This window comes from Heloderma suspectum, chromosome 2 (assembly GCF_057233095.1).
Source record: "Heloderma suspectum isolate Gila_16-S chromosome 2, 16-S_ref, whole genome shotgun sequence".
NCBI lineage: Eukaryota > Metazoa > Chordata > Lepidosauria > Squamata > Helodermatidae > Heloderma > Heloderma suspectum.
Window position 1 is genome coordinate 397,501,354 of NC_139459.1, and position 26,842 is coordinate 397,528,195.

General features: G+C 48.1%; 1 protein-coding gene across 1 annotated transcript in view; it reads left to right on the forward strand.

The window, feature by feature from the left end:
- LOC146356575 (vomeronasal type-2 receptor 26-like) overlaps positions 1-22,232 on the forward strand; it is a 36,936-nt gene extending 14,704 nt beyond the window's left edge. Inside the window, exons 6-8 of the mRNA XM_084830194.1 lie at positions 2,781-2,990; positions 5,514-5,658; positions 21,147-22,232. Of these exons, the coding sequence (XP_084686320.1) occupies positions 2,781-2,990; positions 5,514-5,658; positions 21,147-22,045 (1,254 nt within the window). The 3' untranslated portion in view covers positions 22,046-22,232. The remainder of the gene's footprint in view (positions 1-2,780; positions 2,991-5,513; positions 5,659-21,146) is intronic.
- Positions 22,233-26,842: the final 4,610 nt, after the last annotated feature.

Here is a 26,842-nt window from a genome sequence, read left to right on the forward strand (position 1 = left end):
GGGATTATTGGAGTCTCTCGGACCCATAGGCAGGGGGGTTGGAATGGTGATCTAATGACTTGAATGGCAGCCTTCTGCAAAATGCCAAAGCAGAAAGAAGGGACTCAGGAATGTACAGCAGGTTAAAAATAAATTCTGTATGCGAATGAAATTGAATTGTCCATTACAAATATTGAAAGCACAAGCTCTGATCCTGAATCATGGGATTGTTCAGTCGTTCAGTCGTGTCCAACTCTTCGTGACCCCATGGACCATAGCACGCCAGGCCTTCCTGTCCTGTGCTCTCTCCCTGAGCGTGCTCAAGTTCATATTCATTGCATCAGTGATGCTATCTAGCCATCTCATCCTCTGCCGTCCCCTTCTCCTTTTGCCTTCAGTCTTTCCCAGCATCAGGGTCTTTTCCAGAGAGTTTTCTCTTCGCATTAGGTGGCCAAAATATTTGAGCTTCAGCTTCAGTATCTGTCCTTCCAATGAGCACTCAGGGTTGATTTCCTTCAGGATGGACTGATTTGACCTCCTTGCAGTCCAGGGGACTCGTAAGAGTCTTCTCCAGCACCACAGTTCGAAAGCATCAATTCTTTGGCGCTCAGCCTTCCTTACAGTCCAGCTCTCACAGCCATACATTACTACTGGGAACACCATAGCTTTGATTAGACAGACCTTTGTCAGGAAGGTGATGTCTCTGCTTCATACTATGCTGACTAGGTCTGCCATAGCTTTCCTCCCAAGGAGCAAGCGTCTTTTAATTTCATGGCTACAGTCACCGTCTGCGGTGATCTTGGAGCCCAGGAAAGTAAAAACTGTCACTGCTTCCATTTCTTCTCCTTCTATATGCCAGGAAGTGATGGGGCCAGATGCCATGATCTTCGTTTTTTTAATGTTGAGTTTCAAACCAGCTTTTGCACTCTCCTCTTTCACCCTCAACAAGAGGCTCTTGAGATCCTCTTTGCTTTCTGCCATTAGGGTGGTATCATCTGCATATCGGAGGTTGTTGATAATTCTCCCAGCAATCTTAATTCCGACCTCTGATTCATCCAACCCGGCGATTCTCATGATGTACTCTGCATATAAGTTAAATAAGCAGAGTGACAATATGCAGCCTTGTCGTACTCCTTTCCCAATTTGGAACCACTCCATGTCTGGTTCTTACTGTTGCTTCTTGACCCTTGTACAGGTTTCTCAGGAGACAGGTAAGGTGGTCTGGTAGTCCCATCACTTTAAGAATTTGCCACAGTTTGTTGTGATCCACACAATCAAAGGCTTTAGCGTAGTCAATGAAGCAGAAATAGACATTTTTCTGGAATTCTCTTGCTTTCTCCATGATGCAGTTAACGTTGGCGATTTGATCTCTAGTTCCTCTGCCTCTTCGAAACCCAGCTTGTACTTCTGGTAGTTCTCGGTTCGCATACTGCTGAAGCCTAGCTTGTAGGATTTTGAGCATCACCTTGCTGGCATGTGAAATGAGCGCAATTGTGCGGTAGTTTGAACACTCTTTGGCATTGCCCTTCTTTGGAATTGGAATGTAAACTGACCTTTTCCAGTCTTGCGGCCATTGTTGAGTGTTCCAAATTTGTTAGCATATTGAATGCAGCACTTTAACAGCATCATCTTTTAAGATTTTAAATAGATCAACTGGAATACTGTCATCTCCGCTAGCTTTGTTGTTACTAATGCTTCCTAAGGCCCACTTGACTTCACTCTCGAGGATGTCCGGCTCAAGTTCAGTGACCGCACTATCATGGCTATCAGGGACATTCAGATCTTTCCTGTATAGTTCTTCTGTGTATTCTTTCCACCTCTTCTTAATCTCATCTGCTTCTGTTAGGTCCCTGCCTTCTTTGTCCTTTGTCATGCCCGTCCTTACACAAAACGTTCCCTTGAGATCTCCAATTTTCTTGAAGAGATCTCTAGTCTTTCCCATTCTGCTGTTTTCCTCGATTTCTTTGCATTGTTCATTGAAGAAGGCCTTCTTGTCTCTCCTTGCTATTCTCTGGAACTCTGCATTCAGTTGGATAGATCTTCCCCTTTCTCCCTTGTTTTTCGCTTCCCTTCTTTCCTCAGCTACTTGTAAAGCCTCATCAAACAGCCACTTGGCTTTCTTGCATTTCTTTTTCTTTGGGATGGATTGAGTTGCTGCCTCCTGAACAATGTTATGGACCTCTGTCCATAGTTCCTCAGGCACTCTGTCTATCAGGTCTAATCCCTGAAATCTATTCCTCACCTCCACTGTATATTCATAAGGGATATGATTTAGGTCATACCTGAATGGTTTAGTGGTTTTCCCTACGTTCTTCAATTGAAGCCGAAATTTTGCACCAAGAAGCTCATGATCTGAGCCACAGTCAGCTCCAGGTCTTGTTTTTACTGACTGTATAGAGCTTCTCCATCTTTGGCTGCAAAGGACATAATCAATCTGATTTCGATATTGACCATCTGGTGATGTCCATGTGTAGAGTCGTGTCTTGTGCTGTTGGAAAAGAGTGTTTGCTATGATCAGCATGTTCTCTTGGCAAAACTCTATTAGCCTTTGTCCTGCTTCATTTTGTACACCAAGGCCATGCCTGCCTGTTATCCCGGTGATTTCTTGACTTCCTACTTTAGCATTCCAATCCCCTATGATGAAGAGGACATTTTTTTTGGTATTAGTTCTAGAAGATGTTGTAGGTCTTCATAGAACCGATCAACCTCAGCTTTTTTGGCATCAGTGGTTGAGATGTTAGATCTCAAAATAATGGTGCTGAGATAACCAACATAGCTTCTGCTTCTCTCTGTCATTCTAGCTTCACCCTTTTCTGAGAAACATTTGGCTTTCCAATGCGTCCATGGACGGTGTGTTTGCGGATGGCGACGGGGAACTGACAGCCAACTTTGATATTTTGAACTGGCAGGTGTGGCCAAATAACTCAGTCATTTCAGTGACAGTTGGGAGTCTGGAGAGACAGGCATCCCCCGGCCATAAGTTAATCATCCCTGAGGATGCTGCGGCTTGGCTTAGCCTGGTGAGGAAAATGAGTTCCTTGCTTATATCTTTCAAGATCTTTTGAGCTCTAATATATTGTTGGGTGTTGTCCATGGCTTCTGTCAGCCTTCCCCACCAGGCAGTGAGTGGCTGTGCAGGCTGGGGGTGATGGGAATTGTAGTCCGACATGTCTGGAGCATGACAGGTTGGGTTGGCTGTTTTGTGTTGAATCTGCCAAGTAATCCACCTACGCCAATTCGGTCCAACCCTGCTGGCTGGGTGACCAGCCAGATGGGTGATTAATGAATTTAGTAATAAATAAATAAATAAATAAATAAATAAATAAATAAATAAATATTAAATAACCCAACTGGGTGCGGCTGTCCAAAATCTCCCAAAAGGAGCCTTTTCTCAGAACTGCTACAAGAGCTCCTTCTAGTAAAGTATGCTCCATGCCACTGACCTCTGTCATCCCCTCCCCCCCCAAGGGTGCAGATTGGCTGCTGTGCGAACAGAATGCTGGACTACATGGACCCTTGTTCTGATCCAGCATGGCTCTTCTCATGTGCTTATGTAGATTCCCAGGCCCATTGTGCAGGTGTTGCTTGGAGAATGGAAGCAACCAACAAAGCAATACAAAGCAGCTGGGAAAATGCCGTGCTCTTGCAGGACCACCCCTGTGAAAAGCGTGATGGCTTCAGCATGGAGTGGCCCCAGAGAGGTGGGGGAAGGCTCTTCTGTGATGCTCATGCTAGGTGGGGTTTTGCAAACATCTGTCCATTGTCCTCTGCTTGCGTTTGTGTTCTATTGTTTGTCACCAGCAAGTGCACACATCACAGGAACTGAGCAGCCCCCTTGCTTCTTTATTCATATACACCCATAGACATTTTTCTTTCTCTCTCATAATGCTTGAACCCAAAGCGGTCATCCCATGAAGCTCATTGGTGAGAGATTCAGGACAGATGAAGAGACAAACTTCTTCACACAGCACGTAGTTAAACTATGGAATTCACTTCCACAAGATGTAGTGGTGGCCACCAATTTGGAGGGCTTTAAAAGGGGGTTAGTCAAAATCCTGGAGGAGAAGGCTGTCAATGGCTCATTGTCGTGATGGCTCTATGCTACCTCCAGCACAGGGGCAGTAAGCCTATTTGCACCAGTTGCTGGGGAACAGGGGGAGGAGGGTGCTGTTGCACTCATGTCCTGCTTGTGGGTTTCCCATGTGTAGTTGTTTGTCCACTGTGTGAACAGAATGCTGGACTAGATGGACCCTTGGTCTGATCCAGCAGGGCTCTTATTTTCTTATGTTCTTCTTAACTTATTTTGCATTTTTGCCCAAGAACACTGGAACCTTGCCCAGTGGAAGTGATGAAAGCAATGAAAGGGAGTCCTTCTCACTTCCTTTCTGACTGGCCAGAGAAAAAGAGAAGGGCATTTCTTCCTGCCTGCAGAAAAGAAGCAATAGTAATTGCGATTTCCCAGCTATTCCTACCAGAGAAGAAAGGGCCTTTTCCTGTTCTTCCACCCTCCATGTGATATGTCCTCCTTTGTGAGGCCCAGATGTTTATAAAGACTTTCCTGGTTGTTTGTCGTATGGCTGTGATTTATAGACATGCCATTCTCTGTTTTGTGTGTGTGTGTGTGGGGGGGGGGGCGTTATGCTGAGCCATTGCACTTGCCTATAAGGGCAGATTTTCTTCTCTTTCAAAGACTACCTTTGTTAATTTAGTCTTGCTTGATTTCTAATTTCAATTATCGAGTGATTTTGTATTCCATATGGAACTATCCTGAGGCATGGGAGGGGGGGATGTCAGAAAGATAGGTTAAAATGCAAAACTAAATAAGGAGCTAAATAAGGACATCTTTGCTTCAGACCTTTAATGCAACCTCTTCATAACAAAGGCATTTTTTTTGAACCCTGCAAAATTATGTGTAATTCCAAAGCTGCAGGTCCCTTCCTGCAAGTCAATAAAATCTCGATATACCCCTGTCTTTCAAAACATCCTTTTCTTTCTTATCTGTCATAGGAGGCAGCATTGAACAGACTTCAGGCTTGTTTCATTGTTCTCATAGAACCCTGAGATGCATCATCCAGAATCTGGTGCAAAAAACATACACTTAAACCAAAGCCCCCGGATTTGTTTTGAGAACAACCCCCCACTCCTGGTTACCCCCAAACTTGTTCTTTTTTAAAAAAAAAATCTCAGCCGTATAATTTAGGGCACCTGAGGTCTCTATGTATCCTCTTGTTATTGTTATTTTAAAACAATTGTGAGTTGGACATGCTTGGCAAAGCAGTGAGATTTATCAGGAGATGCAGATCTATCTTTTGCCCACCTCTGGTATAACCCCTTTGCTCCTAGCCCTGTCATTACAGAGAGAAAAACCAAAGAAAAAAACACCCCAGACCCATCTCCCATGCAACTATCAGGGGGTTAAAGCCATTTGATGGTGAAACAAGGCCTGGAAGTACAGAACAGAAGGTGTCCTGCCCAAGCCTCTGACTCAGGCCCTAAGCTTCCAAATACACCACTAACTCCTTGTCCCTGACTTTCCTTGTCTTTATGGGCAGACCCTGCCTCAGTCAAGGTGCACGAAAAGCTGTGTCCCTGGATATGTCAAGGTGATCCAGGAAGGAATGCCCATTTGCTGCTATGTTTGTGCTCCATGTGCAGAAGGGACCATCTCTACCCAAGGAGGTAAGGGGTTCCAGAGGAAAAAGAAGCCCTTTGGGGAAAGTGGCAAACCTTCACTGCCATGTTTTCTCTTCTGAGGGATGGGTGGGTTGTTTTGACATTTGGAAATGCAGATAATTTCTTACTTGTGTAAATCAAAAATATAGAAACGAGCTTCATGAAGTCTCTTGGGGAAAAGTAAAAAAAGGATGCAAGGAGATGTAAAGTGGAGGAGGAGGGTTGATTTCAATGGGATGTACTCCAAAGAAGCTGTCATTGGGATGCTGTCATCAACTCATGGAGGATAAGGCTATCCAAGGCCACTAGCCTGATGGCTATGTGCTACATCCAGTATCAGAGGCAGTGTGTCTATGTACATCAGTTGCTGGGGAACATGGGTGGGAGGGTGCTGTTGCTCTCATGACCTGCTTGGGGGTTTCCTGTTGGCAGCTGGTTGGCCACTGTTGGAACAGAATGCTGGACTAGATGGACCCTGGGTCTGATCCATCATGGCTGTCCTTATGTTCTCATGTCAGTTACCCTACCAACAGTAATTCCACAGTTTTGCCCTCATCCCTATCAAAATCACCTCGAGACACTGGTTCAAGAATTCAACAGCTTCCCTATGATCTGTAGATGAAAACAGCAGGCAGAGCTGAACATCATCTGCATACTTGGGGGCACTTCAGCTCAAATCTCCAAATTACTTCCTTTAGCTATGCCATGTAGATGTTGAAAAACATAGGAGACAAGATGGAACCTGTGGCACTGCAGAGGTCAATGGCCATGGGTTGGACGAGAAGTTTCCAAGTGCCACCTTCTGAGACTGTTCTTCCAGGAAGGACCAGGACCACTGTAACACTATGCCCAACCCAGATTAACAATCCAGCAGCATAGCAGGGTTGATGTTACTGAAAGCCACTGAGATAGCCAGCAGAACCAACAGGGTTGCACTCCCCCATCCATTCCCTGGCATAACTCCATCTACTAAGGTGACCAAACCCATGTCTCTCCCAAAACCAGATCCATTCTAACTGTAATGGATCCAAATAGTCAGCATCCTCCAACATGACTTTGAGTTGAGAGGCCACCTCATGGTCCAACACCTTGCCTAAGAATGGCAAATTTGACACTGGGTAGTATCACTCAGAAACAAACATATCTAAGCTGGTTTCCTCAAGAATGGTCTCACCAGTGCTTCCATTAAGCTAGCAGGGTCCAGCCCTTTCTTCAAGGAGGCATTCATCATCTCTAAGATCCAAGTACCCAACCCAGTTCTGGCTGATTTCCAAGGCTAGGATGGGGAAGGGTGCAAAGAACAAGTGGTGGGGCTCAATCCACCAAGCAGTTTGTCCAAGACTGTGGGCTGTACAAGCTGGAAGATATCCATGATAACCTGACTAGATGGCACTCTGGTAACACCCTGCTCTGACTTGTGAAGCCAATGGCATCTAAGTTGGCACCAGTACAAGCAACTTTGCCAGCAAATTGATCACACTGTGCGTTTCAGGGCTCAAATTGTTGTTCTCCAGGGATTACACCAAGAAGGCCTTTCATCACCAACAAGATCTCATAAGGCCATAAGAAGAGCTATGCTGGATCTCTCAGATCAAGAGTCCATCTAGTCCAGATTCTGTTCACACAGTGGTCAAAGAGCTGCCCATGAGTAGGGATGTACGAAAGTCACTTACTGTTTTGCGGATCTGCTTTGCGGTGGGGGGGGAGGTGCTCCATCCCCCCCCGGAGTCCTGCCCGGCCGGCTCTGCTCCATGGGGATTCCGCAGAGCCACCGGCCGGCTCTGCCAGCAGCCGGACATCTGGCTGCTGGGTAGCAGGGATGCAAATGGTGGCTGCTGTAGCCGCCGCCATTTGCGTTCCTGTATTCAACCATGATAGGCTATGTAAATATTTAGGTAGACTATTACGTCAAAAATGAAGGGGAATGCAAATAGCATAGTGGACGCTATTTGCGTTCCTTTTTGATTTGCTGTTTTAGCCTACGTAAATATTTACGTCGGCTAAAACGGCGAATAAAAAAGGAACGCAAATAGCACCCGCTACGCTATTTGCATTCCTCTTTATTTTCGCCATAGTAGTCTACGTAAATATTTACATAGACTAAGACGGCGAAAAATAAGGAACGCAAATGGTGGCTGCCGTAGCCACCGCCATTTGTATACGCATTAGTTTTTTTTTTAACCCAGACGTGATAGGCTACATAAGTCTTTACATAGCCTATCACTTCTATGTAAAAACAACAACAACAACAAAAGACCAGACTGCAAATGGTGGCAGCGGCAGCTAGTCAGAAGACCAGCCGCAGCCGCTGAAGCTGCCGCTGGAGCTGCTGCCATCCAGAACATCCGCCCCAGGTAAGTATCGTCCAGGGGGGGATCTGTGGGGTGGGGGCGGGGGGGCAGGCCGTTCCATCATGGATTTTGGGGGTCTGAATGCCAGTGCATTCGGCCTCACTGAAATCCATGGCGGAATTCTCCGCCATCCCTACCCATGAGTGGTACTGAATTGTACAGTTTGGCTGTGCATCCATCTCCACCGGGCGACTGAACAGATGCAGTGGCTGTGAAGTGCGATCTATTTGGCACCATCACTGCATAGAAATAGATTTATGATGGAGTCTTAACTGGTTTCCATTGTATTCGTTATGAGTCTAACATTCGTGCATGCACACATATATAGTCAACAATGAATCACCTTACATGCTTTCCTGGAAGCAAAAGACAAAGATCTCACTTAGTGATGTTGGAGAAATCTGCAACAGAATCAAGTGAGTCTGAATGTCTATGAATCCGACCATGGATCCTGCAGCAGACCAGCTTTTTCCCAAGTCCCACAGATTCCATGGACTTGTGGGTCATTTCTCGCAAAACTTTCTGGAAATTTATGTGAATTTGTCATAATGCGTGTGCAGTCCCCTAACTTACTGGTGTTGGGGGACATCCATGTACATTCAGAGGCTGTCCTCACAGGAGCACCTCGGGACTTCATGGAGACCATGACTTCCTGGGAGCTGCACCATATTCCAACTGGGCCCACCCATGTAGCCAGTCATGCACTGGACCTTGTGTTTGTTTCTGGAGAAGCAGGGAGTGATCTGGAAGTCGGGGGTATATCCACCACCCACTTGTCAGATCACTATCTGGTGATGTTAGACTTATTGGTTCCACAACCCCTTTGCAGGGGTGGAGGACCCATTAAAATGGTCCACCCCAAGCGTCTTATGGATCTGAATGGATTCCTGAATGTGCTTGGGGATTCTCTAGGGATGTCAGAGAATTTCACCACGAATCTCAAGGAGGCCGAATGCCAGTGCATTCGGCCTCCCGAAATTGGTGGCGAAACGGTCTGCCCCCGCCGCCCCCCCCCGGGATGGGACTTACCTTGGGCAAATCCTCCTGGTGGTGGCAGCTCCAGTGGCGGTTCAACGGTGGTGGCTGTGGCGGCCAGTCTTCCGACTGGCTGCCGCCGCCACCATTTCCAGTAAAAAAAAACCAAACATGATAGGCTACGTAAAGATTTACGTAGCCTATCATGGCTAGATTTTAAAAAAAATACCGTGATAGGCTATGTAAATGTTTATGTAGCCTATCACAGCTGAGTAAAAACAAAAAACAAAAAAACGCGCATACGCAAATGGCGGCGCCCATGGCCGCTGCCATTTGCATTCCTTATTTTGGCACGTCTAGTCTACGTAAACATTTACGTAGACTATGGCGAAAATAAGGGGAACACAAATAGCATAGACGCTACGCTATTTGCGTTCCCCTTATTTTCGCTGTAGCCTACGTAAATATTTATGTAGACTAGACGTGCCAAAATAAGGAACGCAAATGGCGGCACCTATGGGCGCCGCCATTTGCGTATGTGTGGGTATTTTTTTACTCAGCCGTGATAGGCTACGTAAACATTTACGTAGCCTATCACTGCTGACTGCAGGGATGCAAATGGCAGCGGCTATGGCCACCGCCCTTTGCGGCCCGGCCGGCCAGGATTCGGGGGTGGAGGGACGGAGCGCCTCCCCCCCACCGTGAATCAAATTTCATTCAAGGTAAGTGACTTTCGTACATCCCTAGGATCCTCTGGAGCACGCCAACGGCCACTCAGTCAAGACCCTGGTGGGTGGCTGGAATGCCACAATCACTGGGGCATTAGATCGGGTGGCTCTGAAACGCCCTCTCCCCCTGAACAGGGCTCAGGCTGCACCATGGTTCATTCCGCAGTTACGAGCTCTGAAACAGGAGGTGAGACGGCTAGAGTGCTGGTGGTGGAAGTCTCGCTCCAAAGACGATCAGACACAGGCTAGAGCTGTATCTTCAGCCTATCACGTGGTGGTGAAGGCAGCAAAAAAGGAATATTATGCTGCCTCTATTGCATCCACAGAGTGCTGCCCCAGGAGGCTGTTCCAAGTGGTCCGGAGCCTGGTTGGTCGAGTTGCTCCGGAACTGCTGGAGCATTCTAAGACCTCCTGTGAGGCCTTGGCAAGGCAATTTGCAGATAAAATTGATTGGATTAGGAGTGTTATTCTGCACACTGTGGATACAGTTAGTGAGCAAGAGGCAGTCTGTGGCAAACCGGTTTTGTGGGATCGGTTCCATCTTCTTCCTCCTGATGAAGTGGACAAGGTGCTTTCATCTGTAAGGCCGACCACCTGCTTACTTGATCCTTGCCCATCTTGGCTCATTATGAGCTGCAGATAGGGATGTCAGAGAATTCCACCACAGACTGAAATGGGATCGAATTTCCTTCAGTCTGTGCCACGGAATCCTCTGATGAATGGCACCATGAGGTCCTGCGGAGGCAGCAGTCATGCGTAGGGATGTACGAGAGTCACTTACCTTTTTACAGCTTTGATTCGCAGTGGTGGGGAGGCGCTCCGTCCCTCCCCCCGGAATCCTCCCTGGCCAGCTCCGCTCCACGGTGGCTCCACAGAGCCGCTGGCCAGGGCTGTCCGCAGCTGGAGTTCTGGCCACAGCTGGCTGCTGCGGCCGCAAATGGTGGCCGCCATAGCGGCCTCCATTTGCGTCCTGCCAGGCTGCTGTGATAGGCTATGTAATTATTTACGGAGCCTATCACAGTAAAGGCAGCCACGCAAATATGTAGCCTATCACGGCGGCCTGGCAGGACGCAAATGGCGGCCGCTATGACGGCCGCCATTTGCGGCCGCAGCAGCCAGCCAAGAGACCAGCTGCCGCCGCCAGAGTCACCACCGGAGCCGCCACCGCTGGAACATCTGCCCCAGGCAAGCTTTGTCCTGGGGGGATTCCGCGGGGTGGTGGGGGGTGGGAGGCCGTTCCACCATGGGTTTTGGGGGGCCGAATGCCAGTGCATTCGGCCTCACTGAAATCCTTGGAGGAATTCTCCACCATCCCTAGTCATGCAGCTTTTTTTTGTTTTTTTGTCATCCTCACAGAGTTGCGAAATTTTTGTAAATTAAATCGCAAGGTAGTATATTCCGATAATAAATACGTAAGTTGTTTTTTTTTAAATGAACTGTGCTCACCGCCTTGTTCGTGGGTGTTCTTTTTCAACTGAAATCCTCCCTCTCAGTTTACTTTCAGCCAAGACACTTCCTCCTCCTCGGGGCTTCCCAAAACAAGGCTGTCCTAGGTGTGCCTGAGCGATGCACTCTTTGCTTAAAGCAACGCTGTTTGAAAGAAAGAAAGGAAAAACCTTTTAAAATGACCATGCTGGTCTGGAGCCCTGCACGAGTATTATTCCCCCTGCTAGGCTTTCTATTTCCACATCCAGCCTTGTTGGTGACGTTGTGAGGCTAAAATGGAGAGGAGAACCAACTCTGTGCATGTCTACTCAGAACTAAGTCTTACTGAGTTCAATGCGACTTACTCCTACACATGTCAGCACCCCACTTGCCCCCAGTTCCTGTTATTTATCTCAGAAGACCCTTGGGTGAGTGGGGGGGGGGTTTCCAGGGAACAGCTGGATTGAGAGAGATTCCCCACACATAATGGAAGAATGTAGTTCTTCATATTCCCTGGTATGTTTATTCCTCATTTTGTCCATTCCCTGAGCATGTGCAGAGTGGGCTTTTTATTCAAACAAAGAGATCTTTCCCTTCATGCTGCATTTGTACAAGTGAAGTGTGACTGCTTCAGAAAGATCTTTCCATTATACTGTCTCTTTTTCTTCATGAGTTTCATAACAGAAGTATGGTGTAGTGGTGTGAGTCCAGCCCAAAGTCAGCCAGTAAGATAACTAACAGGTTTGATCATGAGCTGGATGTGGAATTCAAAGCTGAGCTGGGGGCAAGTGGGGTGCTGACATGTGTAGGAGTAAGTTGCATTGAACTCAGTAAGACTTACTTCTGAGTAGACATGCACAGAGTTGGTTCTCCTCTCCATTTTAGCCTCACAACATCAACAACAATGCTGGATGTGGAAATAGAAAGCTTAGCAGGGGGAATAATACCTCTTGCAGGGCTCCAGACCGGCATGGTCATTTTAAAAGGTTTTTTCTTTCTTTAAAACAGCATTGCTTTAAACAAAGAGTGCGTTGCCCAGGCACACCTAGGACAGCCTTGTTTTGGGAAGCCCCAAGGAGGAGGAAGTGTTTTGGCTGAAAGTAATTACTTCATGTCTCAGGGCAGGGGAAAAAATACATAAATATCTACAAAAAATAGCCTTTCTTATGGAAGTTACACAGACTCATGGAGATGGCTGGGCACCGGAATTACGGCTGTCGGTACGGATTTATCTTTGTAATTTTCAGAGTGGAAAAAAAAGAGGAGAATTCCTGGGGCTTGTGAATGATTGTACGGAGCACTGGCCGCAAACTGCGGAAGTCAAGTGGCACGGAAGGTACACAATTCATACATCCCTGGCTGCAGAGAGAGGCTGGGTGAGGGGATCAGGGTGGTGGTGAGCGCCTCCCTTGAAGAGGGAGTGATGCCATCAGCCCTCAAGGAGGCAGTGCGAAGACTGCTTTTAAAGAAGCCATCCTTGGATCCCCACATTCTGAACAACTTTCTCCCAGTCTTGAATCTGCCATTTTTGGGCAAAGTGATTGAGCAGGTGGTGGCGATGCAGCTGAAGGCACACTTGGAAGAAGCTGATTATCTAGACCCATTTCAGTGGGCTTCAGGCCTGGGCATGGGACAGAAACGGCCTTGGTCGCCTTGGTGGATGATATGAGGAGGGCTCTGGATAGGGGTGAATGCTCCTTCCTTGTTCTCCTCGACCTCTCAGCGGCTTTTGATACCGTTGACCACGGTATCCTCCTGGACTGCCTGGAGGGGTTGGGCATTGGAGGCACCGTATTGCGGTGGTTCTGGTCTTTCCTCTCCAGCAGGTACCAGTGGGTAGCACTGGGAGAGGAGGTTTCTGACCCATGGCCGCTCACTTGTGGGGTGCCACAGGGTTCCATTCTCTCCCCGATGCTATTTAACATCTATGTGAAGCCGCTGGGGGCTATCACCACTGGGGGCTTCTGCCCCCGCCAAACAGGTACTTAAGGTGGGGCTGCCAGAGGCTGCTCGGGAAGGAGCCTGTGGGAAGGAGGACCAGCCAGCTGTACCAGGTGGATCCTGAGCATGCTTCTGCCCCTGCCAAACAGGTACTTAAGGTAAGGCTGCCAGAGGCAGCACCTTGGCATGCGCCTTGGCGTGTGCCTTGGCATCGCTCCAAGAGAGACGCTAAGTGCGCACTTAGCGTCGCACTTGGAGTCGCATGGAACAGCACCTGAAGACCCACCCACCTCCCTCTCCAGAGACACCAGCAGCCACAGATACCAGCAGCAAATAGTAGCAGCAGAGGGCAGCAGCTTTAAAGACCAGGGAGAAAGGGGCAAATGTGGATTTTATCTGCTCCTTCTTAGCTGCTTTTCTCTTTTATCTCATTTATCTTTTATATTCTTTTACACTGTTGTACATTTTATATTCTAACATGTGCCTGGGAGGACTATTGGGCAACTCAGGGGGTCGGGGAGGTGCCACCATAACTGTGGTCATGGGCAGGGGGAGGTATGGCATTGGGGGATTAACAGGCCAGCTGAGGAGAAGAGGGGCAAGACACCTTACAGCTGTCCCTTCTTCTGGTTCTTCCCCCAACCTGATGGTTCCTGGCAGCCTTGCCAGTCTGCCCTTGGGCCTGGTGGTGCTGCTGCTGAATGCCAGGTTGGCCCAAAATAAAATCTCCCTCATCCATGATCTGATTGTGGATGAGGGGGCTGACCTGGCATGTATTACTGAGACCTGGGTGGAGGAACTGGGAGGGGTCACTCTCTCCCAGCTGTGCCCTCCTGGGTACTCGGTGCAGCACCAACACCGACTTGAGGGTCGGGGAGGGGGGGTTGCCGTGGTCTATAGGAATTCAATCTCCCTCTCCAGGCTTCCTGCTCATTCGAGTGCAGATCTTGAGTGTTTGTACCTTGTGCTGGGTACCTGGGACAGTTTAGGGATTCTGTTGGTGTACTGCCCACCCCGCTGCCCATCAGACTCCCTGCCTGAGCTGACGGAGGTGGTCTTGGTGTTGAGGACTCCTAGGATGATGGTCCTGGGGGATCTCAACTTCCATGTCAAGGCCGCTGTATCTGGGGCGGCTCAGGACTTCATGGCCGCCATGACAACCATGGGGCTGTCCCAACATGTCATCGGCCCAACGCATATAAAAGGACACACGCTTGATCTGGTTTTCTCAACTGGGAAGGATGATGGTGATCTGAAAGTGGAGGAATTAACATCTGTCCCTTTGTCATGGTCAGATCACTTCCTGTTGAGCTTTAGACTCCTGGCAGCCTTCCCCCTCTGCAAGGGTGGGGGACCTCTTAAAATGGTCCGCCCCCAGAGGCTAATGGATTCTGATGGATTCCAGAGAGCTCTGCGGGATTTTCCTGCTGGTATGGCTGGTGCTCCTGTCGAAGCCCAGGTCGCTCTGTGGAATGACTCGGAATGACTCGGACCCAACATTACTTGGACGGTTGACATGATCGCACCCAAGCGCCCTCTCCCTCTGAGCAGAGCCCGGCCAGCTCCTTGGTATACACCTGAGCTGAGGGCAATGAAGCAAGAGGGGACATGGCTAGAACGCAGGTGGAGGAAAACCCGTGCTGAGTCTGACCGAACACAAGTAAGAGCCCACTATCAAGCCTACTCTGTGGCAGTGAGGGTGGAAAAGAGACAGCTCTTTTCCACCAGCATTGCATCTTCTCAGTGTCGTCCAGCGGAGCTTTTCCGAGTGGTTCGCGTTCTGTTACATTCTGGGCCAGGGCGAGAGAAGGTGGAACCCTCGGTGGCATGCTGTGATAAGTTTGCAAGGCACTTTGAAGATAAAGTCGCTCAGATTCGTCATGAATTGGACACCACGATTAATGCAGTTCCATTGGTAGAGGCGTTCAGAGCACCGTCTGGTCCAGTTTTATTGGATGAGTTTCAGTTACTGAGGCCTGAGGATACAGACTAGGGATGTATGAAAGTCACTTACCTGTTCGTGGATTATGTTGATGGTGAGGGGGGAGGCATTCCATCCCTCCCCCCAGAATCCTCGCTGGGGGGAGAGGCGCTCCATTCCTCCCCCCCGGAATCCTCCGTGGCCGGGTGTGCTCTGCGGCAGCTCCGTGGAGCAGCCGGCCAGGCCCAGCCAGGCTAGAGCCATCCACAGCTGGATTTCTGGCCGTGGAGGGCTCTGGGTAAAACAAAAACAAAAAAAACCCGCATACGCATTTGCGTACGCCGTTTTTTGTTTTTTGTTTGTTTTACCCAGAGCCCTCCGCAGCCGGAAATCCGGCTACGGACGGCTCTGGCCTGGCTGGGCCTGGCCGGCTGTTTTTTTTTTTTTTAACCCACCCAGCCTTGATGCGTTCCTTATTTTTGCCCTCTTAATCTACGTAAATATTTGCATCCCTTTTTGATACGTAAATATTGATACGTAAATATTTTTGATACGTAAATATTTGTGTCCCTTTTTCATTCCCCATTTTAGCTTACGTAAATATTTATGTAGGCTAAAATGGGGAATCAAAAAGGGACGCAAATAGCGCCCGCTACGCTATTTGCGTTCCCCTTTATTTTTGCCGTCATAGTCTACGTAAATTGTAAATTCCTCCTTGACAGAGGAGTGCCTGCTGCTTTAAAAGAGGTGGTAAGTAGACCACTCCTGAAAAAGCCTAACCTGGACCCAGAAGATGTTAATAATTATAGGCCAGTGGCCAACATCCCCTTCCTGGGCAAGGTGCTTGAGCGAGTGGTTGTAGGAAAGTGCCAGGTGTGTAGTACAGAAGTCACTTACTGTTTCGCGGATCTGCTTCATGGTGGGGGGGAGGTGCTCCATCCCTCCCCCCAGAATCCTGCCTGGCTGGCTCCGCTCCGCAGGGATTCGACAGAGCCGCCGATCGGCTCTGCCTGCAGCCGGACATCTGGCCACTGGGCAGCAGGGATGCAAATGGCAACTGTTGTAGCCGCCGCCGTTTGCGTCCCTTTATTTAACCGTGATAGGCTACATAAATATTTACATAGCCTATCATGGCAAAGCAAAAAAAATAAAAACAAAAACAAACCACGGTGGCCGCCATTTGCGTTCCCTTTTTTTTGCAGTTTTAGCTTACGTAAATATTTATGTAAGCTATGACGGCGAAAAAAAAGGGGAACGCAAATAGCACAGTGGGCGCTATTTGCGTTCCGTTATTTTTCGCCGTTCTAGCCTTTTGCATCCCTGCGGAGGCTGTGATAGGCTACGTATTTATTTACGTAGCCTATCACGGCAAAGCAAAACAAACAAACAAACCGCATACGCAAATGGTGGTGGCTACAGCGGCAGCCATTTGCGTTCCCTTTTCCCCCCGTAGTTTTAGCTTCCATAAATATTTACGTAGGCTATTAATGGCGAAAAATAAAGGAACGCAAATGGCGGCTGCCGTAGCCACCGCCATTTGCATACGCGGTATTTTTTTTTTTTGCCTTGCCGTGATAGGCTACTTATGTATTTACGTAACCTATCATGGCTATGATGAAGAAGTGAATGGTGGCCACAGTGTGACCGCCATTCGCAAATCAGCGTGGACAGCAGCAGGTAAGTGCTCCATTTCACATGCCTTTCGGGGGCTGGGAGCTCCGTCCCGCATGCCTTTTGTGGGTTGGGGGGGCGGGGACTTCATTCCGCCATGGATTTCAGGGGGCCGAATGCACTGGCATTCGGCCTCACCGAGATCCTTCGCAGAATTCTCTGACATCCCTAGTTCCAGGCACTGTTGAATGAAATGGATTATCTAGATCTATTTCAATCGGGCTTCAGGCCTGGTTTTGGAATGGAAACTGCCTTGGTCACTCTGTGGGATGACCTCTGCTGGGAGAGGGACAGGGGAAGTGTGACCCTGTTGATTCTTCTGGACCTCTCAGTGGCTTTCGATACCATCGACCATGGTATCCTTCTGGATAGGTTGTCTGGGTTGGGAGTTGAAGGCACTGCACTACAGTGGTTCCGCTCCTACTTGGATGGCCGATTCTAGAAGGTGGTGCTGGGGGATTATTGCTCTGTGCCATGGCAATTGTGCCATGGGGTTCCACAGGGCTCTATTTTATCCCCCATGCTGTTTAACATCTACATGAAACCGCTGGGGGAGCTTATCCGGAGGTGTGGGCTGAGGTCCAATCAATATGCAGATGACACCCAGCTCTACCTCTCTTTCACATCAAACCCAGGTGAGGCAGAGGGTGTTTTGAATCAGTGCCTGGGCACGGTAATGGACTGGATGAGGGCCAATAAACTGAAACTCAATCCAGACAAGATGGAGGTCCTATTAGTGGGTGGTTCGTCTGCCCGGCTAGGTGATATTCAACCTCTTCTGGAGGGGGCTGCACTCACCCTAAAGGATCAGGTTCGTAGTTTGGGGGTGCTCTTGAATCCAGAACTGTCACTTGAGGCACAAGCGAACTCAGTGGCACGGAACACTTTTTATCAGCTTAGGCTGGTATACCAACTACGCCCTTATCTGGACAGAGAGAGCCTAGCTACAGTTAGCCATGCCCTGATAACCTCTCGTCTGGATTACTGCAATGCGTTATATGTGGGGCTGCCTTTTAGAACGGTCTGGAAACTTCAGCTGGTCCAAAACAGGGCAGCAAGATTGTTAACGGGGACTACTTGCAAGCTCATATTAAGCCAGTACTTTTCCAGCTGCACTGGCTGCCAGTCCATTTCCGGGCCCGATTCAAAGTGCTGGTATTAACATTTAAAGTCCTTAATGGCTTGGGGCCAGGTTATGTGAAGGATTGCCTCCTCCCATATGTGCCTGCCCGGACCTTAAGATCATCCTCAGCAGCCCTTTTCTGTGAGCCCTAGGAGGAGGGCTTTTTCTGCTGTGGCACCCCGGCTCTGGAATGAACTCCCTGGTGAGGTTTGCCTGGCACCTACATTGTATTCCTTCTGGTGCCAGATGAAGACCTTTTTATTTTCCCCGGCATTTTAGCATTTTAGCTTTCTAAACTTTTAGCTTTGCTGTTTTAAATCTGTATTTTAAACTCCTGCACTGCTGCTAGGTTGTATTGTGGTTGTATTGTTATATTGTGGTTTTAATGTTCTATATATTTTAAATTGTTTTATTGTGTGCTGTTTGGTTTTAATTTTTGTGAACCACCCAGAGAGCTTTGGCTATTGGGCGGTATAGAAATGAAATAAAAAAATAAAAATGATCAGCAGGTTTGGGGTGCGGTGTCATCAATATGCGGATGACACACAGCTCTACCTCTTGTTCAAATCTTCACTGAGGTTGGCTGTAGAATGAATCCCTGTCCAAATGTCTGGAGACGGTGAGTGGCTGGATGGGGAGGAATAAGTTGAAGTTGAACCCTGACGCGACCGAGGTACTTAGACTCCATGGAGCCTCCATGGAGGCTCAGGTATCAGCGATAAGCCGGACACCACTGTACCAGCTCCACCTGATACAGTGGCTGTGCCCCTACATTCCCGACCATCTGCTGCCATCGGTAGTACATGCCCTGGTCTCCTCGTTTAGACTACTGTAATGCGCTCTATGTGGGGTTACCCTTGAAGACGGTTCGGAAGCTGCAGCTGGTACAGAACGCGGCGGCTCGCCTGATTAAAGGCAGCCGCTGGAGAGATCACATCACTCCAGTGCTGAAGGAGCTGCACTGGCTACCAGTTGTTTTCTGGGCCAAATTCAAGGTGTTGGTTTTGACCTTTAAAACCCTATATGGTTCCGGCCCAGCCTATCTCAAGGAGTGCCTCTAGCAACACCAGATAGGCTGCTCAACAAGATCAACCTTGGATGCCCTTCTCTCTGTCTCATCAGCCAGGACAGGTAGGCTGGTGAGGATGAGGGAGAGGGCCTTCTCTGTGGTGGCCCCCACTCTGTGGAACTCCCTCCCTAGGGAACTCCTCCATGCCCCCTCTTTAATGAGCTTCCGCCATGCATTAAGAATGTGGTGTTCAGGCAGGCATTTGGGGTTCGTTAGGGTAATTTTAGAAATATGATGTTTTTAATGTTCAATTTTATTGTTTTGAACTGTTTTTAATGTTGTACATCACCCAGAGTGGCTGGGTGACCAGCCAGATGGGCGATTAATATATTTAATAAATAAAAATAAAATAAAAAATAGACGATTACGTAAAATAAGATTAAAAAGTGGGCAAAAAATGTTTATTTCCCCCATTGGCTAAAGGATGAGAATGCACAGTTTGTGGGGATTTCTGCATTTGGGAGGTGGGATTTCTGCATTTTTGGGGGGGATTTGCACATTTATGTAAGAGCAAAATTGTGCAAATGAAAATCTGCGCAAATTCAGGAAATGTGGGGGGGAAATCCAATTCTTCCAGTGAGCAGATGGAAGAAGGAAAGGCAACTAATAAGCTGCAAAATGTAGAAGGAATGGATTTTCTAAGATCTGTACATCCCTAATCTCACTAATGGTAAAGAACTCAAAATACAAAAATGCACTTCCCCTTTGATATCCAATAGCACACAGACACCAAAAACCTACACACATGTTGAAGCTCATTGAAAACATAAACACACTTGTTGCTTACCCCTAGACTCACACAAACCTGGGATGAGACAGAAAAGCGAGCAGGGAAAAGCAGCCTGGGTTCCCAGAAACCTAGTGGTCGTGAAGGAAGAGAAGAGTAGGGTTGGTGGAGAATTTCTCCCCAAAACTTCGGGGGGCTGAGCACCAACGTGTTCGGCCCCCCGAACAAGTCTCGGGGAGAAATTCTCTGCCCACCCGCCCCCTGCACCCCCCCAGGACGGGACTTACCTTTCCCAAATGTCCCTCCCGGCGGCGGGTCCCGGCGGTGGTTTGTCGGGTCTTCGTCAGGGGCGGGGGCGGCAGCTGATCTTTCGACCGGCTGCCGCCGCCGCCATTCCAATAAAACTAAAACAAAAACCCCGCCCCCGTGATAGGCTACGTGACGATTAACGTAGCCTATCACGGCTAGATTTGCAAAGTCAGCCGTGATAGGCTACGTAAATCGTCACGTAGCCTATCACGGGTGACTTTAAAAAAAAAAAAAGCACGTACGGCTAATGGCGGCCCCCATAGGGAGCCGCCATTCACGTTCCTTATTTGGTCGCTGTAGTCTATGTAAAGATTTACGTAGACTACAGCGACCAAATAAGGAACGTGAACGGTGGCTCCCTATGGGGGTCGCCATTTGCGTTCGCTTTTTTTTTTTTTTAAGTCACCCGTGATAGGCTACGTGACGATTTACGTAGCATATCACAGCTGACTTTGCAGATCTAGCCATGATAGGCTACGTTAATCATCATGTAGCCTATCACAGGGGCGTTTTTTTTTTTACTTTTTATTTCACGGCCGGGCGAGGCGAGGCGCCTCCCCCCCGGCCTGAATTTCGGCCAGGCGAGGCGGGAAGCCTCCCCCCCGGCCTGAATTTCGGCCGGGCGAGGCGGGAAGCCTCCCCCCCCAGCCTGAACTTCGGGGGGAGAGCAGCGAAGTGCCTCCCCCCCACCGCGAAAAGCTGCGAGACCAGGTAAGTGACTTTCGTGCACCCCTAGAGAAGAGGGGGATCTGGCAAGCTAATGGAGTTGCTGGGGAGAAGTTAGTAAGGAATGTGTTTCTTACCTCTCTACATATGTCCAGGTTTTGGGGGTGCAATAGGGTACCTCTCATCGAAACTAAGATGTGTGCTTTCCTTCCTACAGGAAGGAAATACTCTGTATGAACAGAATACAGAGTATTTACCTGTTGACTCAGCTAGCCTTGCATTTGGACCCTAAATTGCAAATTCTGAAGTGTGCACAATTTTGCTTTGAAAGGCAGGCCTGCCTTTTAGGATAGCAGACTATTTCTGTCCTTTACCAAGCAGGAATGAAACCTCTTTTTCATTGTTAAAAACAACAGAATATGGGGGCAACACAGAGGACATGACAGCTCTTGGGTATAAGTTGCTACCCCAAAACATATTTTATGGAATCTAGTAGAACATAGAGTAATATATGTTAGGTCCTGATTATACCAAAGTCATTGCCCTTCTCCTCCTTCTCCTTCTCCTCCTCCTCCTCCTCCTCCTCAGATGCAGACCTTTGCACCAGATGTCCAGAAGATCAGCATTCAAACAAGAACCGAAATCAGTGTATCCCCAAGGATGTAACCTTCTTGTCCTATGAAGAAATTTTGGGGATCATCCTGTCTTCCTTTGCCCTATTTTTGTCTTTAACCACAGGCTGTGTATTAGGAATCTTCATGAAGTATCTAGAAACTCCAATAGTTAAAGCCAACAACAGGGACCTCTCCTACATTCTACTCGTCTCCCTCTTGCTTTCATTCTTGTCCTCATTCTTGTTCATTGGCCAGCCAAAGAAAGGAACCTGCCTTCTCCAACAAATGGCCTTCAGCATCATCTTCTCTGTTGCAGTCTCTTCTGTGTTGGCCAAAACAGTCACTGTGGTGCTGGCCTTCCTGGCCACAAAGCCAGGGAACAGGGTGAGGAGATGGCTGGGGAAGAGTCTGGCCAACTCCATTGTCATTTCCTGTTCCAGTGTGCAAGTTGTCATCTGCACCATCTGGCTAGGACTCTCTCCACCCTTTCCTGACTCTGACATGCACTCCCAGCCTGGGCAGATCATCCTGCAATGCAATCAAGGCTCTGTGGCCATGTTTTATGGTGGCCTTGGCTACATGGGCTTCCTGGCTGCCATCTGCTTCACAGTGGCTTTCCTAGCCAGGAAGCTGCCTGGGGCCTTCAATGAAGCCAAGCTGATCACCTTCAGCATGCTGGTCTTTTGCAGCGTTTGGGTGTCCTTTGTGCCCACCTACCTGAGCACCAAGGGGAAATACATGGTAGCTGTGCAGGTCTTCTCTATCCTGGCTTCCAGTGCTGGGTTACTCAGCTGCATCTTTCTTCCCAAGTGCTACATTATTTTGCTGAGGCCTGATCTGAATACGAAAGAGCATCTAACAACAAAAGTTTAAGATAACATCCAAGTCTTAAAATACTCTTTTAACAATTCATATGTACAGCAGCAATAATAACAAGAAAATTTGGCAGAGGGCAGGCAAAAGGTTTGCATCAACAATCACGTCCTCCAATGGTGGTAGAGAGGGGCAAGATGATGTCTCAAATGGCAGTTCAAAATAGGTTAAGTTTCTAAATAAAGGATAGGAACTTATGACACTTCCACCCCAGGTGTTCTTAAACTCCAGTTCATATCAGGCCCTGCCAGTCTGGCCTCTGTTCAGTGATGATGGGGATTGCAGTCCAGGGACATGTGCTCGGTCACATATTTCTCATGTCTGCCCTAAATGTCTGTTACAGTTGTCCATCATCTGGCTGGAGCACTCCATCAGCAATGTCTCTCACAGCTAGGGATGGATGGACTCACCTCTCTCTGGGGTGCAGGGGAGGTCGATGAGCCCCCCTGCATTTGCCTGGGCTGGACTTGCTCAGTGAGCCTCTCTAGTCACCCCACCTCCAGACACTGAGCTGAGCAAGCTGCCCTCCCCTGTGTACAAAGGACTCTGGCAGTCAAGCCCTTGTGCTTTATCCGCACAAGGGCTTGACTGCTAGAGTTGTTGGTGTCGCCACACTCCAAGTGCTGTAGCCCTCTCCACCTCTCAAGGAGGAGAGAGCTAGAGAACTTGGGCCCCCGAGGCTTCCTTGATAGCAGGCGGAGGGAGGACCACTCCTCGGTGCCACTCCCAGTCACTCACCGAGCTCTGGGTTGCTTGGTGACCAGGTCCATCAGCACCCCACAGCTTAGTGAGTGGGGTCCAGGTGACCAGGCACAGGGGAGTCCACTGGCCTCCTGGACCATCCCAAGAGCTCACAGCATCCCTACTCTCAGGAACTGCAAATGTGATGACCATTCAACATTTTGCCAAGGGAGGATGGGGGTGGTGTAACATATGTGTCAGAGGAAGCTGCCTTATGCTGAGTCAGTCCATCTTAGCTCAGTGTTTTCTGCACCAGTGGTAGGCAAACTGGTACCATCAAATGTTTTGTTCTACCACTCATACAAGTTCCAAGCTGCAAGGTCAACGGTCAGGGATTATGGGAGTTATGGTCCATAGCATCTGGAGACGCCAGGGTTCCAATCCAGAGTTTACTCCGACTGGGCAGAAACTCTTGAGAATGTCAAAGCAGGGCTCTTCCCCAGCCTTACCTGGAGATCTCTGGGGTTCAACCTGGCATCTTCTGCATGCAAAGTAGGTGCTCTACTGATGAGCCCTATTCCCTTAAAAAACAGCAACACAGATATGCCAGGGCCCATCTCCTCCCAGCACAAATCAAAGGCACTGTTAAATCTGAAGCCATGTACATGAGAGCCTCCCAGAGAGTAATTTGGGTTCATTCTCTGGTACACACACTGAACAGTGATATGGCCTCTTGCCTGAGTGAATTCCTCAAAGCAAGTCAAGTTCTCTGCTGTGTCTGAATCGCTTTCCGCACTCAGAACATTGGTAGGGCTTCTTCCCTGTGTGGATGCTTTGATGAGCATAAAAAGGGAGTGCTTCCAGCTGAAGCTCCTTCCACACTTAGAGCAGGTATGTGGCTTCTCCCCAGTGTGGATGTTATGATGAGAAGTAAGGCTGATGCTTGGACTAAGGCTCTTGCCATACTCTGCATTGATATGACCTTCCTTCCTTCCTTCCTTCCTTCCTTCCTTCCTTCCTTCCTTCCTTCCTTATTGCAGTTTAATTCCTTTTTTCCTTCATGTAATTTTCATGAAAAACTGGTCTTTCTTCTTGTAATTTGGTTCCTTCTTTCACTTTTGTAATGTATATGAAAAATGGATCCCCCTCCCTCCCTCCCTCCCTCCCTCCCTCCCTCCCTTTCTTTCTCGTAATTTAATACATTTGATTGAAAATTAAAGTAAGCATCTCACTGGTTACAGTCTACACTTTCTCCAGGTATTGTAGTTGTACCACAAATCAGCAATTTCAATGTTAATTAAAATGATGTAAAACTGAAATATTTAGCAAGGAGTGGATGAGTGTGTGCATGCTTTTGTATATGTGCAACATTGGCCATGGTAGCTGGTGATTATGGGAGTTGTACCTCAAAATATCTGGAAGAAACCAACTAGGGAAACCTGATCTACTGTTAGAATGTTAGACTTCCTCAACCGAGCTTCAATCAAAAGTGTATGTGAATGAGAATTACATGGCGATTATGATTCCAGATGGCACGTGCTCCACTCCTAGATGAAGAGACACTTGATCTCAACATTGACAGCGCTGAGACATAACCAGCATCATTTTCCTGCTTTCCTCTTCCATTCTAGCTTCACTCGTTTCTGAGAAAGGTGGGGTTTTCTAGAACTTCCACAAATGGAGTGTATATGGACAGTGATGGGGAAATGACAGCCAACTTTGATATTTGGCTGAACTGGGTAGCGCCAGCCAATGACTCGATGGTTACAAAAACTGAGTGTCTGGAAAGACAGGCATCCCCAGGCCACAGGGTCATCTTTGACAAGGATGTCACTGTGCAGATGAAGCAGGTAAGGAAATCCCTGGGTCCAGATCTATACCATTTAAGTGCTGATACATTTCAGATGGAGGAAGTGACTGCATTTGCATGACACTCTAACCCATGATGGATGGTCGTTTGAAACAACCCACAGTGGGTTAGAGTGTTGCGCAACCCCAGACTGGTTTTATCAGGGTGGGTCCTTTTTCCCAAACAACCCACCCTAATAACCCATGGTCCATTGTAGGTCAGGATGGATGGATCCATCTGTGCCCCTGCCAGTCCGCCGAAACCCTGCTGAATGCACTGTGTGAGCCACCGCACAATCCGTGAGCACCCGGTGAGTGCTGGTGGCCACCTGTTCTCTCTGTGAACCGCCGTTTTTCACAAAATGGCAGCTCACTGAGGGGTTGGGCAGGTGCCGGACCCTCACAGACTCTGCTGCAGTTTGGCCAGAGGGTCTGGTAAGCATGGTGGCACTGCAGGCGTGGTCCAGAAGGCCGAGCAGGGGGGTGTCCACTGGACACCACCCTCCTCTCAGTCTCCCTTGACATCCCTAGTTGTAAGGATTGTTTGACCTGTGATAGGTTGGCATGTGGTCCAAACCTGGACATACCAAACCATTATGGGGAAAGAGCAATGGGCAGTGAGCCACTCCGTAAGAAAAGTGGGTAAATCTAAGTGTTTTTCCCTCCGGGGGGGGGAATGTTTAAAACTGCCCACTTCCCAATGGGATGCCCATGGTTTTAATGGTGGACTATACCCTTGGAGGGGTCCCCAATGTAGCCCACCCCCTCCTGTGCCAGCATCCCATCTACTTTATATGAAACTTGATGCCACCCCATATGTTGGTAAAGATAAATGCTGATCCTTGCAGTTCGACAGTTCTCAGTTTAATCGTTCATGGGAAGTCCAGTGTCCCTGGCTGATACTGCATTCAAAGCAAAGGAGGGGCTGCGGGGAGGACCCGGACACTCATCAGCATAATTCAACTCAATGAGGATGCATAGAAGGAGCCAACACATCACATCGCTGAATTACAGTATTCCTGCACAGAGCTGAGACCATGGGGAGATTTATTTTTTAAGTTCCTGATGCAGGATTTCATGCAACACACTGAATATAATATTAGGCTCTATATAGTATCATAAAATCGTAGTATCATAGAATATTAGGGTTGGAAGTGTCCTATATGACCACCAAGTCCAACCTCCTGTTCAGTGCAGGAATCCAAGTCAAAGCAACCATGACAGAAGGCTGTCCAGCTTCATCTTGAATGCCTCCAGTGTGGGAGAGCCCACCACTTCCCCCTAGGACTTTGGTTTCATTGTCATATTGCTCTAACAGTCAGGAAGTGTTTCCTGATGTTCATCCAGAACCTTGTTGAGTTACAAACAATATTCCTGAGCAGGTAAGACATGGGGAATCACAAAGTCACTTGGGAGGCAAAAAAATCATACACGTTCTATGAGATTACAGCAGATATTTGTATGGAGAGAAAATACGAATTAAAATAATTGACTTCAGAGAAGATCTTTATACGAATTTAATTTACTTCTTAAAAGAAAAACATCAGCAACAACAAATAATATTATGATATGTGGTCATAAAACATATATAGAAAGTAGAAATATGGGCATCAAGAAAAAAAATGTTTCAAAAGCTTTAGAAGATTCTTTAGAATTCTAAGAACTCTTTAGAACCATTTCTAAGAACTTTCTTCTATTGATTCATCAAAACCTCTTATGGCATGATCTTCCTGACCTGTCTGAAAGACCCAAGATGCTCTGATGGAATTACCTGCCAGCTATTTGAATTTTCTCTGTATTGATACTTTAAAATTGAGGTGGGGAGCTGTATATGGGGGCAGGGAAGATGATACCCCATGGAGCCCTCTGCATGCCAACTGTCAGGTGCTGAAAGCATCCACAGGCTGGATGACATCAGAGGGTGGGATTTCCCTCATCCTGCTGCTTGCCCTATGAATTGGAAGCATCTCCTCCATCAGCAACCCCCAAGAGGGTCTTGGGGACCATCGTTCTCCCACACATACTTTTGAGGGGAATTGAGCTAATTCACATTAGCATTTAGCACAAGGACACATTGGTGTTAATATGCACTTGTGTCAGCTTTCACATAAATAGCAAAAACCTCCACCAAAGTGGAATGATGGTCTGTGAGGAGTAGCACATATAGGACAAAATTCTGGTCTTAAAAAATTTGACTCTGTCCATGAGCGGACAAAATGAGATGGAGCGTCCATGAAATGGACTCTGTCAATGAGGTGGAATGAAAGA